At 45.5% G+C, this 19588-nt stretch overlaps 1 protein-coding gene across 1 annotated transcript in view; it reads left to right on the top strand.

Annotated features, from left to right (window-relative positions):
* LOC115146859 (telomerase-binding protein EST1A-like) overlaps positions 1-19588 on the top strand; it is a 42917-nt gene that overhangs the window by 17958 nt on the left and 5371 nt on the right. The window contains exons 4-15 of the mRNA XM_029688877.2: positions 2486-2596; positions 2683-2789; positions 8083-8161; positions 8637-8747; positions 8887-9102; positions 14260-14321; positions 14543-14688; positions 15034-15147; positions 16618-16786; positions 17002-17224; positions 17919-18098; positions 18324-18473. Coding sequence (XP_029544737.2) covers positions 2486-2596; positions 2683-2789; positions 8083-8161; positions 8637-8747; positions 8887-9102; positions 14260-14321; positions 14543-14688; positions 15034-15147; positions 16618-16786; positions 17002-17224; positions 17919-18098; positions 18324-18473 — 1668 coding nt within the window. The remainder of the gene's footprint in view (positions 1-2485; positions 2597-2682; positions 2790-8082; positions 8162-8636; positions 8748-8886; positions 9103-14259; positions 14322-14542; positions 14689-15033; positions 15148-16617; positions 16787-17001; positions 17225-17918; positions 18099-18323; positions 18474-19588) is intronic.

Raw genomic sequence — 19588 nt, 5'->3', positions numbered from 1 at the left:
GTACAGACAGACAGACACACACCACGTACAGACAGACAGACACACACCACGTACAGACAGACAGACACACACCACGTACAGACAGACAGACACACACCACGTACAGACAGACAGACACACACCACGTACAGACAGACAGACACACACCACGTACAGACAGACAGACACACACCACGTACAGACAGACAGACACACACCACGTACAGACAGACAGACACACACCACGTACAGACAGACAGACACACACCACGTACAGACAGACAGACACACACCACGTACAGACAGACACACACCACGTACAGACAGACACACACCACGTACAGACAGACACACACCACGTACAGACAGACACACACCACGTACAGACAGACACACACCACGTACAGACAGACAGACACCACGTACAGACAGACACACACCACGCACAGACAGACACACACCACGTACAGACAGACACACACCACGTACAGACAGACAAACACCACGTACAGACACACACCACGCACAGACAGACACACACCACGTACAGACAGACACACACCACGTACAGACAGACTGACACCACGTACAGACAGACAGACACCACGTACAGACAGACACACACCACGTACAGACAGACACACACCACGTACAGACAGACACACACCACGCACAGACAGACACACACCACGTACAGACAGACAAACACCACGTACAGACACACACCACGCACAGATAGACACACACCACGTACAGACAGACACACACCACGTACAGACAGACAGACACACACCACGTACAGACAGACAGACACACACCACGTACAGACAGACAGACACACACCACGTACAGACAGACAGACACACACCACGTACAGACAGACAGACACCACGTACAGACAGACACACACCACGTACAGACAGACACACACCACGCACAGACAGACACACACCACGTACAGACAGACACACACCACGTACAGACAGACAAACACCACGTACAGACACACACCACGCACAGACAGACACACACCACGTACAGACAGACACACACCACGTACAGACAGACAGACACCACGTACAGACAGACAGACACCACGTACAGACAGACACACACCACGCACAGACAGACACACACCACGCACAGACAGACACACACCACGCACAGACAGACACACACCACGCACAGACAGACACACACCACGTACAGACAGACAAACACCACGTACAGACAGACACACACCACGTACAGACAGACAGACACACACCACGTACAGACAGACAGACACACACCACGTACAGACAGACAGACACACACCACGTACAGACAGACAGACACACACCACGTACAGACAGACAGACACACACCACGTACAGACAGACAGACACACACCACGTACAGACAGACAGACACACACCACGTACAGACAGACAGACACACACCACGTACAGACAGACACACACCACGCACAGACAGACAGACACCACGCACAGACAGACAGACACCACGCACAGACAGACAGACACCACGCACAGACAGACACCACGCACAGACAGACAGACACCACGCACAGACAGACAGACAGACACCACGCACAGACAGACACACACCACGCACAGACAGACAGACACACACCACGCACAGACAGACAGACACCACGTACAGACAGACACACACCACGTACACAGACAGACAGACAAACACCACGTACAGACACACACACACCACATACAGACAGACAAACACCACGTACAGACAGACACCACGCACAGACAGACAGACACACACCACGCACAGACAGACAGACACACACCACGCACAGACAGACAGACACACACCACGCACAGACAGACAGACACACACCACGCACAGACAGACAGACACCACGTACAGACAGACAGGCACCACGTACAGACAGACAGGCACCACGTACAGACAGACACACACCACGTACACAGACAGACAAACACCACGTACAGACAGACAGACACACACCACGGACAGACAGACAGACACACCACGGACAGACAGACAGACACACACCACGGACAGACAGACAGACACACACCACGTACAGACAGACACACACCACGTACAGACAGACACACACCACGTACAGACAGACACACACCACGTACAGACAGACAGACAGACAGACGTACAGACAGACAGACAGACAGACGTACAGACAGACAGACAGACGTACAGACAGACACACACCACGGACAGACAGACAGACACACACCACGTACAGACAGACACACAGACACACACCACGTACAGACAGACACACACCACGTACAGACAGACAGACACACACCACGTACAGACAGACAGACACACACCACGTACAGACAGACAGACACACACCACGTACAGACAGACAGACACACAAGCACTGATTGCGTGAACAGCACTGTAATGCGAATAGTGTTGGTGACAGTATGCAGACTACATTTCTTCAGGGAACTAAACTTTTTCTATCATGCTGTTGTTTGTTTCCCAGGGGGCAGTATTCTTTGATGCGCTGCTGCAGAAGCTTCAGATGGTGTTTCAGTTTAAGCTGGAGGATTACATGGACGGCATGGCCATCAGACCACGACCACTACGCAAAACGGTTACTACTGTGTGTGTGTGTGTGTGTGTGTGTGTGTGTGTGTGTGTGTGTGTGTAATTAACCATGTTTAATGTGTGTTGGTTCAGGTGAGGTATGCTCTGATCAGTGCTCAGCGGTGTTTGATCTGTCAGGGGGACATCGCCCGTTACCGGGAGCAGGCCAGCGACTCGGCTAACTACGGCAAGGCTCGCAGGTACGTAGCACATCAACCGTGGCTATTGGCTACCACAAAACACATCATTGTCTGACCATTCATACATGTCCATTCATGTGTGTTCCTGTTCGTTTCTCCACAATGGAGAAAACGGTGTGATTTTTGTTCTCAGGTCTCTTTTGCTAAATATATTTTTCTCAGGGAGACTATTCCCCCGACTAGTAAATGTAGCTTACACCACAGCATTGTTGAATACTAATTTCTGATTGGCTAGAAGGGCATTCTAGAATGTACATTAAAACCAGATAATGGGAGAGTTGGAAAACAAATCGTAACACCTTGATGCAATATGCACCTACACATATACTTGCTACACAGTTACAGAAAGCTAAACCAACAACCACACTGTCGTGTCTTTAGTATCATTGAAGGTGAAGACTTATTTTATCAAATCAATTCTCTGTAATTATTATTACGTGATTAAACTGATCGTGTCGGGGCACCATGGAAAATATTCACCTCTTTAGATATTTTAATATCTGATCCATTAGTCTTCTATTAATGAATTATTATTATTACATTTGTCAGTCTCATCTGAACTTCGTAAATTGTTGGTTATCTGCACGAACCCACCCTTTTACTATACATCATCCATACACCAATTGGCTCAATTATTTATTTACTAACTAATTAAACAATTACAGAATATACAATACATAATAACATTATACAGTAAAATGCCGTCCCTAGTGGACTAAACAAGACAAAACAGTGGGGTTATAACTTGGTAAATTCAGAGAGAAGAGAAGGAGGTTTTGGAAGGAAGACTAAGGAACATCTGTCACGTTCGTTGAATGGAGGAGACCAAGGCGCAGCGTGATGTGAATACATTCTTCTTTTTAATGAAACAAAGAACACTAAGCAAACTTTACAAAACAACAAAAACGAATGTGAAGCTATATATAAACATGTGCAGACACAGGCAACTAACCATAGACAATAACCCACGAAATACCCAAGGAATATGGCTACCTAAATATGGTTCCCAATCAGAGACAACGATAAACAGCTGTCTCTAATTGAGAACCAATCTAGGCAACCATAGACATACATAACACCTAGACTAGTAAAACACCCATAGACATACAAAACCCCTAGACAGGAACAAAAACACATACATCACCCATGTCACACCCTGACCTAACCAAAATAATAAAGAAAACAAAGAATACTAAGGTCAGGGCGTGACAACATTGGTCTTCATAGGACCTGGGAAGCTATTCTCACATAAATATATATGCCACTAACGATCACTCATTCGGGAAAAAGCAATGCATTGTATTTACGTGAAGCTGGTGATGTGAGGCTCTGGTTTGCCCAGTCGATGTCGCCCTCGTCCTTTGTGGAAACTTCCGGGTCATCATGTGAGAAGTTCACGTGTTCTGAGAGGTTCATCTCACTCTGGAGATTGGTCCACGTCGGTCAGTGTTGTCGGACTAGATTTGCTACTTTTCCAGCTGCAGTCTGATAGGCTGTCACCTAGGACTCATTTCTTCTTGAGTGATCAATAGTTCAGAGTTCATACCATTTCAAGCTCCCATGTTTCCTGGCCTGTATGGTTGACATTAGAATTAGCCCTTTTAAACGTGAAGACAAATCCTCGCGCTATTCGGAACTCGAGTGAATTTCTGTTATGTCGAGTGGATGTCCAACTATTCGCCACCACAGCTCACGCTGGGGTTTGCTTAGTTCAATGTGAATTGGGTCACGTGGGCTCTTATAGAAATGTAGAAAAGGGGATGGTTCATCATTTCCAACCAATGCCTATTCACTTGGGCGTGGCTACTGACTTAGTTCAACTTTACAGGGAAGACAATTTTCTCATTTTTAAAAGTGAACATCACATTACATCATTTCGTAAATAGTTTCATCTTTACTCATTCATTTTCTATAAGAATTGGATGCAAACCTCGTAGCTGAGGCACCTGTTTAAACAGAGGGTAATGTGGCTGTATGAGGTCACGAACATGAAACAAAACGGACGGGTCGTAGTTGGCTTCTCCACCGACCCTTTTCACATTCTCCAAAATACGACTATTGTTCCATTCTCAAATTCTGGGATGTAGTAGAATTGAGCGGGAGAATCCCTTTGTCTTACTGTGAAGTGTTCCATTCTCAAATTCTGGGATGTAGTAGAATTGAGCGGGAGAATCCCTTTGTCTTACTGTGAAGTGTTCCATTCTCAAATTCTGGGATGTAGTAGAATTGAGCGGGAGAATCCCTTTGTCTTACTGTGAAGTGTTCCATTCTCAAATTCTGGGATGTAGTAGAATTGAGCGGGAGAATCCCTTTGTCTTACTGTGAAGCTCTCTCTCATTTGCACGGTCAGGGGAAAGTCTCTGTGGTATTTACGACGTGGTTGTAAGGTCATAAAACTGCCCCGTAAAACTGTGTGTGTGTGGGGAGGGGGGGGGGGGGGTGTTTACATCTCTGCTAGCCAATTCACTCAAAGGGCCAGTGTTGACAATGCAAACTGAAATGGGATACATTGTAAACGCAGGTCCAACAAGGAAAAAAAAAAAAAATCCATAATATCCATAAATATCAAACCAATTGAACAAACAACTGGGTTTCGTCTCTAGCTATTAAAATATGAGAAAGTATGAATTATTTTATAAAAATTAAAATATCAATTAAATGTTTTTATTTCTAATGGTAAATGTTTGCTTTAGTGTTTTCTTCTAAAACATTCTAAGTATAAACCATAAACTTAGTGAATAACATTGGTGTTTAATTTGAGGGTTTCAGCATCAGCTGTCAGAGCAGTTTACGGATCACTGTACCTGTACACAGCCCATCTGTAAATAGCCCACCCAACTACCTCATCCCCATATTGTTATTTATCTTTTTGCTCTTTTGCACCCCAGTATCTCTACTTGCACATCATCATCTGCACATCTATCACTCCAGTGTTAATGCTAAATTGTAATTATTTCGCCTCTATGGTCTATTTATTGCCTTACCTCCCTAATCTTCTACATTTGCGCACACTGCATATAGATTCTTCTATTGTGTTATTGAGTACGTTTGTTTATGCCATGTGTAACTCTGTTGTTATTGTCACACTGCTTTGCTTTATCTTGGCCAGGTCGCAGTTGTCAATGAGAACTTGTTCTCAACTGGCCTACCTGGTTAAATAAAGGTAAAATAAAAAACATTTAAAAAATGAAATATCCCCTATTTATTTTTTTTGCACTATATTTAATTTACTATGTCAATATGTTTTGCCGTTAAACTGGTGGCAGTTGTGAAAATAGTCAATCATTGGGCAAGTTGCAGAGGTAATTGAAAATAATGCTATTGCTGATTAGATGCTTTTTTTCATTCATTAGGCTATTTTCTCCTGGAGCATATGGTCTCTCTACTAAGAACTGTTGGACAATATGGACACAGATATATATATATATATATATATATGAATTTTAAAAATGCAGTTATTAAAGTATAAATGACCAAAGTTGCAATAGATTGCCATAGATTTTCTGTTAATTACCAAAATTACAGGATTCCAGTAACTTCAGTAAATTACTAGCTATCAAATCACATGCGCCGAATACAACAGTGAAATGCTTACTTACAAGCCCTTAAACAACAATGCAGTTCAATAAATAGTTAAGAAAATATTTACTAAATAAACTAAAGTAAAAAAAATAAAAAGTTACACAAAATGACTTAACAATAATGAGGCTATATACAGGGGTTACCGGTACCGAATCAATGTGCGGGGGTACAGGTTAGTCAAGGTCATTTGTACATCTAGGTATGGCTAAAGTGATTATGCATAGATAATAAACAGTGGGGGAGGTCAATGTAAATAGTCCGGGTGGCCGTTTTATTAATTGCCTTTTGGACCTAGACTTGGTGCTCCGGTACCGCTTGCCGTGCAGCAGCAGAGAGAACAGTCTATGACCTGGGTGACTGGAGTCATTGACAATTTTCTCTTCCTCTGTTACCGCCTAGTATATAGGTCCTGGATGGCAGGAAGCTTGGCCCCAGTGATGTATTGGGCCGTACGCACTACCCTCTGTAGTGCCTTACGGTCGGAGGCCGAGCGGTTGCCATACCAAGCGGGGATGGAAGCAGTGAGGATGCTCTCGATGGTGCAGCTGTAGAACTTTTTTAACATCTGGGGAGCCATGACCAATCTTTCCAGTCTCCTGAGGGGGAAAGGTGTTGTCGTGCCCTCTTCACGACTGTCTTGGTGTGTTTGGACCATGATAGTTCGTTGGTGATGTGGGCACTAAGGAACTTGAAACTCTCAACCTGCTCCACTACAGCCCCGTCGACGTTAATGGGGGCCTGTTCAGACCACCTTTTCCTGTAGTCCACGATCATCTCCTTTGTCTTGCTCACATTGAGGGAGAGGTTGTTGTCCTAGCACCACACTGCCAGGTCTCTGACCTCCCTATAGGCTGTCTCATCGTTGTCAGTGATCAGGCCTACCACTGTTGTATCATCAGCAAACTTCATGATGGAGTTTGAGTCATTCTTGGCCACGCAGTCATGGGTGAACAAGGAGTACAGGAGGGGACTAAGCACGCACCCTTGTTGGACCACGGTGTTGAGGATCAGTGTGGCAGAAGTGTTGTTGCCTACCCTTACCACTTGGGGGCGGCCCATCAGGAAGTCCAGGATCCAGTTGCAGAGGGAGGTGTTTACTCCCAGGGTCCTTAGCTTCGTGATTAGCTATGTGGGCACTATGGTGTTGAACGCTGAGCTGAAGTCAATGGACATCATTCTCACATAGGTGTTTATTTTGTCCAGGTGGAAAAGGGCAGTGTGGATTGAGATTGCGTCATCTGTGGATCTGTTGGGCGGTATGCGAACACTTAATGGATACCGACGTGAGTGCTACAGGGCGGTAGTCATTTAGGCAGGTTACCTTCTCTTTCTTGAGCACAGTGACTATAGTGGTCTGCTTGAAACGTGTAGGTATTCCAGACTTAGGGAGAGGAGAGGTTGAAAATGTCATTGAAGATACTTGCCAGTTGGTCCGTGCATGCTCTGAGTACACACCCTGGTAATCCATCTGGCCCCGCGGCCTTGTGAATGTTGACCTGTTTAAAGGTCTTGCTCACATCGGCTACGGAGAGCGTGATCACACAGTTGTCCGGAACAGCTGGTGCTCTCATGCATGCTTCAGTGTTGCTTGCCTCGAAGCCAACCCCTACACAGGAGTGGTCTCTCTTTTTGTGTAAAGTCATCTTCTCTTCTCTCTCTACCTTCTCCGTCTTCTTTCTTCCTCTTCCCTCCTCTTCCTCCTCCTCTCTAGTTGGTACCTGAAGGCCCAGCAGATTGCTCCTAAGAACGGACGACCCTACAACCAGCTGGCCCTCCTGGCTGTCTACACGGTAAGAGGATGTGTTATTTTCTACAGTAGGGGACAAGATGAGACGAGACAAATATCTGTTGTGTTGATGTAATGCTGTGTAAAGTATGTATTGCTGATTTCTCCCCCCCAAAAAATAATTTCCATGAAAATGGTGAATAATGTATATAGTTAGTAATATTTTGACAGAGAAAACCGACAGACACAAGAAAGATCTCTCTTTCTCTCTCTCTCTCTCTCTCTCTCTCTCTCTTTCTCTCTCCGTCTCTCTCTCTCTCTCTCTCTTTCTCTCTCCGTCTCTCTCTTTCTCTCTCTCTTTCTCTCTCCGTCTCTCTCTCTCTGTCTCTGTCTCTCTCTCTGTCTCGCTCTCTCTTTCTCTCTCTCTCTAACTCTAACGCTCTCTCTCTCTGTCTCGCTCTCTCTTTCTCTCTCTCTCTAACTCTAACGCTCTCTCTGTCTGTCTCTGTCTCTCTCTCTCTAACTCTCTCTCTCTCTAGAAGAGGAAGTTGGATGCAGTGTATTATTACATGCGTAGCCTGGCGGCCTCCAATCCAATCCTCACTGCCAAGGAGAGCCTCATGAGTCTGTTTGAAGAGGCCAAACGCAAGGTCAGACACACACACACACTGGCCACATATACACCGATAGCTCAACCGACACTGCTTTCATAGACCAGCTAATGTATTCATAGACCAAACACATCCAAGCCTTTCATCTCCTGGTTCTGTCCCCTGCTTGTGTATTCAGGCAGACCAGATGGGGCGGAGGCAGGAGTCAGAAGGGGGTTCCAGGGGCCCGGGGGTCCAGGGTGGAGGAAGAGGACGGGGGGAGCCGGGGGCCAGAGTAGAGATCTGGCTTCGCCCTGTCGTCCAGGCAGGGGCTCTCTCATCGCACCGCGGGGGCAGCGAGTCCAGCAGAGACTCTGAACAGGACGGAGAGCTCGGCAACCTCAGCGCTAGTGATGTGAGTACAATACACATATACGTATGCACCCACGCACACCCACTCTTTATGGCTTCTCTTCTGCTTCTCTTCTGCTTCTCTTCTGCTTCTCGTCTGCTTCTCTTCTGCTTCTCGTCTGCTTCTCTTCTGCTTCTCTTCTGCTTCTCTTCTGCTTCTCTTCTGCTTCTCTTCTGCTTCTCTTCTGCTTCTCTTCTGCTTCTCTGCTGCTTCTCTTCTGCTTCTCTTCTGCTTCTCGTCTGCTTCTCTTCTGCTTCTCGTCTGCTTCTCTTCTGCTTCTCTTCTGCTTCTCTGCTGCTTCTCTTCTGCTTCTCTGCTGCTTCTCTTCTGCTTCTCTTCTGCTTCTCGTCTGCTTCTCTTCTGCTTCTCTGCTGCTTCTCTTCTGCTTCTCTTCTGCTTCTCTTTCAGTTCTCTTCCGGGTCTGTTCCAGTTCTTCTATATTGGACGCTGTAAATACTCCTCTGTGTCTCTTTGTGTCCATCTGTGGGTCTGCACATGTTCACTCATGCTCCAGAAGAAGTATATACAGCCACAAAGAGCCACACACACACACACACACACACACACACACACACACACACACACAGCCACAGAGACACACACAGCAACAGAGACACACAGAAATGGAGGCACACATTACCTTTTTTCCAGACACACAACAGGAACTATTCACCATTATCCATCTCTCTTTCTTTTTCTGTGCCGGTCTTTCTTTCTGTCTTTCCGGCTCATATTCCCCTCTTCCTCTCATTGGAAAAAAAATCTTAAACCTGTTTTTGCTTTGTCATTATGGGTTACTGTGTGTCGATTGATGAGGGGGGAAAAATAATTTAATCCATTTTAGAATAAGGCTGTAATGTAACAAAATGTGGAAAAGGGGAAGGGGTCTGAATACTTTCTGAATGCACCGTATATGCTGTCACTCCCTCTGTTAAATACCTCTGGTTCTCAGGTATATATTAGAGGTCGACCGATTAATTGGAATGGCCGATTAATTAGGGCCGATTACAAGTTTTCATAACAATCGGAAATCTGTAAAAACAATCAATCAATCATAATCACTAGTTAACTACACATGGTTGATGATATTACTAGATATTATCTAGCGTGTCCTGCGTTGCGTATAATCTGACTGAGCATACAAGTATCTGACTGAGCGGTGGTAGGCAGAAGCAGGCACGTAAACATTCATTCAAACAGCACTTTCGTGCTTTTTGCCAACAGCTCTTCGTTGTGCGTCAAGCATTGCGCTGTTTATGACTTCAAGCCTATCAACTCCCGAGATGAGGCTGGAGTAACCGAACTGAAATGGCTAGCTAGTTAGCGCGCGCTAATAGCGTTTCAAACGTCTCTCGCTCTGAGCCTTGGAGTGGTTGTTCCCCTTGCTCTGCATGGGTAACGCTGCTTCGAGGGTGGCTGTTGTCATTGTGTTCCTGGTTCGAGCCCAGGGAGGAGCGAGGAGAGGGACGGAAGCTATACTGTTACATTGGCAATACTAAAGTGTCTATAAGAACATCCACTAGTCAAAGGTTAATGAAATACAAATGGTATAGAGGGAAATAGTCCTATAATTCCTATAATAACTACAACCTAAAACTTCTTACCTGGGAATATTGAAGACTCATGTTAAAAGGAACCACCAGCTTTCATATGTTCTCATGTTCTGAGCAAGGAACTGAAACGTTAGCTTTTTTACATGGCACATATTGCACTTTTACTTTCTTCTCCAACACTTTGTTTTTGCATTATTTAAACCAAATTGAATGTTTCATTATTTATTTGAGGCTAAATAGATTTTATTGATGTATTATATTAAGTTAAAATAAGTGTTCATTCAGTATTGTTGTAATTGTCATTATTACAAATAAAATGGGGGAAAAATCGTCCGATTAATCGGTATCGGCTTTTTTGGTCCTCCAATAATCGGTATCGGCGTTGAAAAATCATAATCAGTCGACCTCTACTGTATATGCTGTCACTCTCTCTGTTAAATACCTCTGGTTCTCAGGTTCCCTTGTCCACAGGGCACAGTCAGAGAAACACACCCATATTCTCTCTCTCTCACACACACGCACACAGACAGACATAAACACACATATACACACACTAGAGATGTTTTCTCTCTCAGGAAGTGGTGGCTCTGTGACTCACCCTCCGTAGTGGACAGACAGAGTGCGTCGTGGGCTGCGGCGCTCTCGCCATCTCCATGGAGATACGCCCTCGTAAACACATCCACACACACACATACGCAGGCAGACACACAAACACACACACACCCACTCACAAACACAGTCTTGTACAACTAACCTTGTTGGCGACACACAATGTAGTCCCATTCAAAATACAATTTTCCCTAACCCCTAAACCTAACCCTTACACTAACCTTAACCAAAAAACCTAACCCTAACCCAGTTTTTGTTAGTTTACTTTTCTTGTGGGGACTTCTAGTTAAACATGTTCAGACAAGGCCTCCCGGGTGGTGCAGTGGTTAAGAGCGCTGTACTGCAGCGCCAGCTGTGCCATCAGAGTCCCTGGGTTCGTGCCCAGGCTCTGTCGTAACCGGCCACAACCAGGAAGTCCGTGGGGCGACGCACAATTGGCCTAGCGTCGTCTGGGTTAGGGAGGGATTGGTCGGTAGGGATGTCCTTGTCTCATCGCGCACCAGCGACTCCTGTGGCGGGCCGGGCGCAGTGCGCGCTAACCAAGGTTGTGCACGGTGTTTCTTGGTTGGATGCGCACTGTGTTAAGAAGCAGTGCGGCTTGGTTGGGTTGTGTATCGGAGGACGCATGACTTTCAACCTTCGTCTCTCCCGAGCCCATACGGGAGTTGTAGCGAAGAGACAAGATAGTAGCTACTACAACAATTGGACAATTCAATTCACAAAAAAAAAACAAGATTTTAGGAAACAATGAAATAAGCGACCAGCTTTGATGGGAAGCACAGCAAAATAGATTTGCTGATATTAGCTATTCATTTTTTTAAAGAAAAAATAAAGAAACGCCCTATTTTAACAATGAAATAGCTTTGTCTAAATGATTTGTGATATTGCTACACATGGATATACCCTGACATTTTAAATTCTTCATTCAATAAAACAATACAAATTTTAATGTCGTTTTTAAGACGTGCCCCCGATAAAAATACATCATGTAGTCTTACAAAGGTTTCGCTGGCTGTGTAGCAAGCCATTTCCCAAGTTGAAACACCGTTCCAAATGTTTGTTGTTTTTAATCTGGACGTGTTTGTTGTAATTGTTGGCCAATCAGTGGCGCCACAGTCCGAGGCTACACGTGTAGAAAGCAATGTGGGAGATCTCTAATCATTGCAAAATTGAATTAAAATTACGGAATTAAGTTAGCTAAACGAGAAGGTAGTAGGTTGCGACGAGTGACCATCTGGTTGGCTGTTTAATCTGAATGGAATTGTTGTAGACAAGGATGGGAAGCACAGCAAAATAGACTCAATTAGCCTAGTAGCTAGCTAGCTGACTAACATAGCTGGCTGACTAACATAGCTGGCTGACTAACATAGCTAGCTGACTAACATAGCTAGCTGACTAACATAGCTGGCTGACTAACATAGCTAGCTGACTAACATAGCTGGCTGTCTCAGCTAGCTTCTTCACATCGATTTGATGCCGTCAAGACAGGCACTACAAGATGGGATGATGGATAACTTATGGCATCCAGGGTTTCTTCTGCCATAGAAACCCTTGGGCGGGCAGCCTAAGTCCAAACAGTATATGTATTTTTATTTTCAACATTTTCGGGGTGGAAAAATGCTTTGTGTAAACCTAAAGGAAAACTCCATCAAAAAACAATATTTTGGTATTTGTTTCATTCGTCCATTGTTGATATAGTCATAATATATGCACAATGCATCATACGGGCCGGATGTCTGTACAATATTCTGAACAATTCAGCCGTTGCCATTCCCACGCCCCCTGCCACACCACCTAAGCCCTTTTTTTGTCTAGAAAAAACCCTGGCATCTACAAGTTTGTCTAACTAGCACAAGTCTGTATTGGCTACTCTCTCTCCTTCCCGTCTCAAACACACCGACCCCCGCACAGCTGCAAGCAGAGCAGCACCTCTCTCCCATGTTTCTCTGGCTGTGTAGCAAGCCATTTCCAAAACTGAAACACCGTTCCAAATGTTTTTTTATATTTATTTATTTATTTACATGTAGTTCGACTATCCGGGATATCTGTAAAAAAATATATATATTTAAAATATATATATATATATTATTTGAATAGTGAAATCATTTAAAATGCCCTTTACTAACACACACACACAAACACACATCCATGTGTCAAACCTGTTAGTTAACAGGCTTCCCCATGACTATATCAGTAGTTAATGAGAAATGTCTGTCTTTGTGTCTGGAAGACTGTTTACCATAGTTTAACCTTCCTCTCTTTTTCTTTTCATCTCTTCAATTACCTTTGTTGTTTTTCTGATGTAAGTTGGCCTATAGTCAGGTTCTGGTGCCCACCTTTCTGTTCAGTCTCTTTCACCTACCTAGCTGTTATAACAAGTGTTATAATCAGTCCCCTTCACCTAGCTGTTATAACAAGTGTTATAACCAGTCCCCTTCACCTAGCTATTATAACAAGTGTTATAATCAGTCCCCTTCACCTAGCTATTATAACAAGTGTTATAATCAGTCCCCTTCACCTAGCTGTTATAACAAGTGTTATAACCAGTCCCCTTCACCTAGCTGTTATAACAAGTGTTATAACCAGTCCCCTTCACCTAGCTGTTATAACAAGTGTTATAACCAGTCCCCTTCACCTAGCTGTTATAACCAGCGTTATAACCAGTCCCCTTCACTTAGCTGTTATAACCAGCGTTATAACCAGTCCCCTTATAACAAGTGTTATAACCAGTCCTCTTCACCTAGCTGTTATAACCAGCGTTATAACCAGTCCCCTTCACTTAGCTGTTATAACCAGCGTTATAACCAGTCCCCTTATAACAAGTGTAATAACCAGTCCCATTCGCCTAGCTGTTATAGCAAGTGTAATAACCAGTCCCCTTCACCTAGCAGTTAAATAGCATAGAACAATGAAAGAAGGCGACAGGACAGACATGACTAATCAATGCTAGACCTACTATCTGACTCATCCGTGCTCTGTTGCTCATGTCTGTCTTCAGCTCAATAAGAGGTTCATACTCAGCTTCCTCCACGCTCATGGAAAACTCTTCACTAAAGTGGGGTGAGTTATTTTGGTGTGTGTGTGGTCGTGAATTAAATATGTAGACTTCATTTTTTTTTTAAGACCGTGTGGTTATGTGTATGCTCTAACACACATATTTACCAGATTATGCTGTTGTTTTTGAAGAAGGATTTTACTTCCAATCACTGTGATATGTGGTTGTCTTACCTAGTATCTCTGGGTAAGAGTGTTAAATGAGCAACATGTCCACTGTGTGGCAGCATGGAGTCGTTCCCAGAGGTGGTCAGTCGTGTTCTCCAGGAGTTCAGAGTGCTGATCCAACACAGCCCCTCCCCCCTGGGCAGCACACGCATGTTACAGATCATCACCATCAACATGTTCACTATACACAACGCTCAGAGCAGAGGTAACACATGCGCTCACACATACACACACACACACACACACACACACACACACACACACACACAGAGAAAAGCGACATTGTACAAAAGTATTGTGCAAAAACACTGAAGCCTATGATCTCTTTCTCTCTCCTTCTACCTCCTTCCTCTCTCTCTCTCTACCTCCCTCCCTCCCTCTCCTTCCCATCTCCCTCCCTCCCCCTTCCTCTCTCTCCTCACCTCCCCTTCCTCCCTCTCCTCCCCCTTCCATTTCCCTCCTTTCTCTCTCTCTCTCCTTCTCCTCCCTCTCCTCCCCCTTCCCCCTCCCTTCCTCCCTCTCCCTCCCCCTTCCGTCTCCCTTCCTTTAGGAGGAGATGGTGAGGTGAGGTCTGTTTTACAGGAGCAGACTACAGCTCTGGGTTTGGCCATGTTCTCTCTGCTGGTCCAGCGCTGCACAGAACTACTGAGAGACACACCTGCAGGTATGTCATTCACAGATGGGATATTTGTATATATTGTATGGTTGTAAAATGACTGTCTGACTGACACAGTTCATATAAGGGAAGAGCACTCTAACCCTCTAACTCACTAACCCACAAACACTCTAACCCTCTAACCCACTAACCCACAAACACTCTAACCCTCTAACCCACTAACACGCTAACCCACTAACACGCTAACCCTCTAACCCACAAACACTCTAACCCTCTAACCCACAAACACTCTAACCCTCTAACCCACAAACACTCTAACCCTCTAACTCACTAACCCACAAACACTCTAACCCTCTAACCCACTAACACGCTAACCCACTAACACGCTAACCCACTAACACGCTAACACGCTAACCCACTAACACGCTAACCCACTAACACTCTAATCCACTAACACTCTAACCCTCTAACCCACTAACCCTCTAACCCACTAACAGTCTAACCCACTAACACTCTAACCCACTAACACTCTAACCCACTAACAGGCTATTGTGAAATGGTAGAACCTGCCGTAGCCAGCTAACTAGCCATGTGCTTTTCCTCCATGACCAAAACATGGTGTTTTTTTAGGTGCTATGGGAATGAATACACAACAGCATATCAAACTGGGATCATGTTTTTAGGTTGGATGGATTCTTGGTTCTGACTCCTAAAACTTAGGGTTAATTATCAGGTATCCTATTGAAATATTGAGTGCGGTGGTTTAGAGGGCCTACACCAGAAGTGAATGGTTATCTGTAGGAGGAAGGTATATGGTGGGTGAGCAATGAACCTTGGAATGTACTGAGTGTAGGGAATCGATCACATGTGTCAGGCATTGATAAGGGGAGAGAGCCATGGATTAGTGATGAAAGGGGGTCGAGGTCAGGTCACGATAAGAGTGAAGGAACAGTTTATTTCCTGCCTAGCAATAAAGTCGCTACCACTGGGGGAACCATGTCTTGGTCGGTTAAGCTGTTCGTCCCTCTGGGATGAATTCACTTGGTTTAAGCTTTCGTAGTGTCCGTTGAGTTCTTACTCTGATAATTACAACCTAACAGGTCACACCGACAAGTAGAAGAATATTTTCCGGGGGCATATTTCTTTTCAATGATGAATCTGATTATGTCGCATTGGAGAAGTGAGAAGCTAAAAAGGCTAGCTAGCTTGCTATGTTTTTTGCCAGGCTAAAGCCAGCTAGCCAGGCTGATAGCTAGTTACTACTAGCAAGGGAAGGCGACTGTTCCTTGCTTTCAAAAAATGTAATGACAAATGTTTTTGTTTTTTACTTTGCTATTGTGAGTGGGAGTGGGACCGGTGAGGATATCATGTTACCAAAAATCCAACTCCACCCACACAGCTTGTAGTAACCTTGATGGAGAGGTTTGCCTGACCTAGAACTCTACTCCTTAGGAAGGTAGACAATGATTCTCTTTCTCTCCCTATCCTTTTCTCCCTCTCCCTCACTCCATCTCTCAGAGTCCATCCCCGAGGAGGAGAGAGAAGATGGGGATGAGTGGGAGGAGGGGATGGTGAGAGTTTCTGCCTTCCCATTGGACCTGAGGGAGCTGCTGCCCAGCGTTAAAGTCTGGTCTGATTGGATGCTTGGACACCCCGACCAATGGAATCCTCCGCCTTGTAGTATAGAGTGAGTATACAATCCAAACACAGGACGATCTTCCTGTGGGGAGGTGTTACTGTCTCCTCTCTCTTCCTGTGGGGAGGTGTTACTGTCTCCTCTCTCTTCCTGTGGGGAGGTGTTACTGTCTCCTCTCTCTTCCTGTGGGGAGGTGTTACTGTCTCCTCTCTTCCTGTGGGGAGGTGTTACTTTACCACACTGATTGTCCCTCGTCTCTCTACCAGTGGTTGTAGCTCTGGTGTGTGGCGTAGCTTGGCCGACCTGTGTAATGCGTTGGCTCGTGTCGACCACGGGGAAGCGCCGCTGTACAAGGCAGACGGGGACGGAGGCGAGGGGGATGAGGAGCTCCGCCTGCTGCTATTGGAGGAAGACAGGCTACTGGCCGGCTTCGTCCCGCTGCTCGCCGCCCCACAGGAACCCTGCTACATAGAACTCACCAGGGATACCGTGAGTTTATACACCATATATACATTACATACATGTTCTCCCTCTCTCTCTCCCTCACTCTTTCCCTTTCTCTCTCTCTCCCTCTCTTTCTCTCTCCCCCCCTCTCTCTCTCCCTCACTCTTTCTCTCTCTCTCTCTCTCCCTCTCTCTCTCTCTCTCCCTCACTCTTTCTCTCTCTCTCTCTCCCCCTCACTCTTTCCCTTTCTTTCTTCTCTCTCTCTCTCTCTCTCTCCCTCACTCTTTCTCTCTCTCCCCCTCACTCTTTCCCTTTCTCTCTCTCCCTCACTCTCTTGCTCACTCTCTCTCTTTCACCCCCTCTCTCTCTCCCTCACTCTTTCCCTTTCTCTCTCTCTCCCTCACTCTCCCCCGCCTCTCTCCCTCCCCCCTCTCTCTCTCTCTCCCTCACTCTTTCCCTTTCTCTCCCTCTCCCTCTCTCCCCCCCCCCTCTCCCTCTCTCTCCCTCCCCCTCACTCTCTCCCTTCCCCCCCTCTCTCTCTCTCTCCCCTCACTCTTTCCCTTTCTCTCTCTCTCCCTTTCTCTTTCTCCCCCTCACTCTTTCCCTTTCTGTCTCTCTCTCCCTCCCCTCACTCTCTCCCTTTCTGTCTCTCTCTCCCTCCCCCTCACTCTCTCCCTTTCTGTCTCTCTCTCCCTCCCCCTCACTCTTTCCCTTTCTCTCTCCCTATGTCTCTCTCTAGGCAATAGCAGCAGACTGTAAAAGGGTAACAGTGTTGAAGTATTTCCTGGAGGCTCTGTGTGGACAGGAACAACCTCTTCTGGCCTTCAAGGGAGGGAAGTATGTCTCCATGGCAACCTCTCCCCAACCCAGCAGCCCTGGCGACGCTCACAGTCGACACGACTCACTGACCGAGAGAGAGGTGTTTGTTTGTTTCTCTCTCTTACTTATCAAATGTATTCCAGGTTCTTCTCCAAGTTTCTCTGTCTCTCAATCCTTGATTATTTGTTTTAAGTCTAGCACTGAGTTAGACACCTGTCTCAACTAGTCACTGTCAGGAATGCCTTGGTTAGCTGAATCAGGTGTGTAGGTGTTGTCTGCTAACATGTCCCTCTGTTCCCCTCTCTCCTGTGGTGCTGTATCTTAGAGCGATGACGTCATCGTGGAGGCGGAGTCGTCTGTTTCCGAGGGGGATGAGGGCGGGGGCAGCGAAGATGACATCAGAGAGCTCCGGGCCAGACGCAGCGCCCTCACTAACAGACTGGCTCAGCAGCAACGACGCAGGGACAAGATACAGGTCACACACACACTATATACACACGCACACTATATACAGACACACACACACACACTATATACACACTCACACAGACATGCACACTATATACAGACACACACACACACACACACTATATACACACTCACACAGACACGCACACTATATACAGACACACACACACACACTATATACACACTCACACAGACCCGCACACTATATACAGACACACACATACACACTATATACGCAGACACACACTATATACAGACACGCATGCACGCACACACACACACACACACACTATATACATACACACACACACAGACTATATACACACTCACACAGACACACACAGCCTCACACTATATACAGTCGTGGCCAAAAGTTTTGAGAATAACACAAATATTAATTTTCACAAAGTCTGCTGCCTCAGTTTGTATGATGGCAATTTGCATATACTCCAGAATGTTATAAAGAGTAATAAGATGAATTGCAAAGTCCCTCTTTGCCATGCAAATAAACTGAATCCCCCAAAAACATTTCCACTGCATTTCAGCCCTGCCACAAAAGGACTAGCTGACATCATGTCAGTGATTATCTTGTTAACACAGGTGTGAGTGTTGATGAGAACAAGGCTGGAGATCACTCTGTCATGCTGATTGAGTTCGAAAAACAGACTGGAAGCTTCAAAAGGAGGGTGGTGCTTGGGAATCATTGTTCTTCATCTGTCAACCATGATTACCTGCAAGGAAACACGTGCTGCCATCATTGTTTTGCACAAAAAGGGCTTCACAGGCAAGGATATTGCTGCCAGTAAGATTGCACCTAAATCAACCATTTATAGGATCATCAAGAAGGGTAGCAAAGAAGCCACTTCTCTCCAGGAAAACATCAGGGACAGACTGATATTCTGCAAAAGGTACAGGGATTGGACTGCTGAGGACTGGGGTAAAGCCTGATGAATCCCCTCTCCCATTGTTTGGGACATCCGGAAAAAAAGCTTGCCTGGAGAAGACAAGGTGAGCGCTACCATCAGTCCTGTGTCATGTCAATAGTAAAGCATCCTGAGACCATTCATGTGTGGGGTTGCTTCTCAGCCAAGGGAGTGGGCTCACCCATAATTTTGCCTAAGA

The sequence above is a fragment of the Oncorhynchus nerka genome, linkage group LG19 (assembly GCF_034236695.1).
Source record: "Oncorhynchus nerka isolate Pitt River linkage group LG19, Oner_Uvic_2.0, whole genome shotgun sequence".
Taxonomy (NCBI): Eukaryota; Metazoa; Chordata; class Actinopteri; order Salmoniformes; family Salmonidae; genus Oncorhynchus; species Oncorhynchus nerka.
Note: the sequence above shows the minus strand (reverse complement) of the source record. Positions and strands in the feature narration are given on the sequence as shown.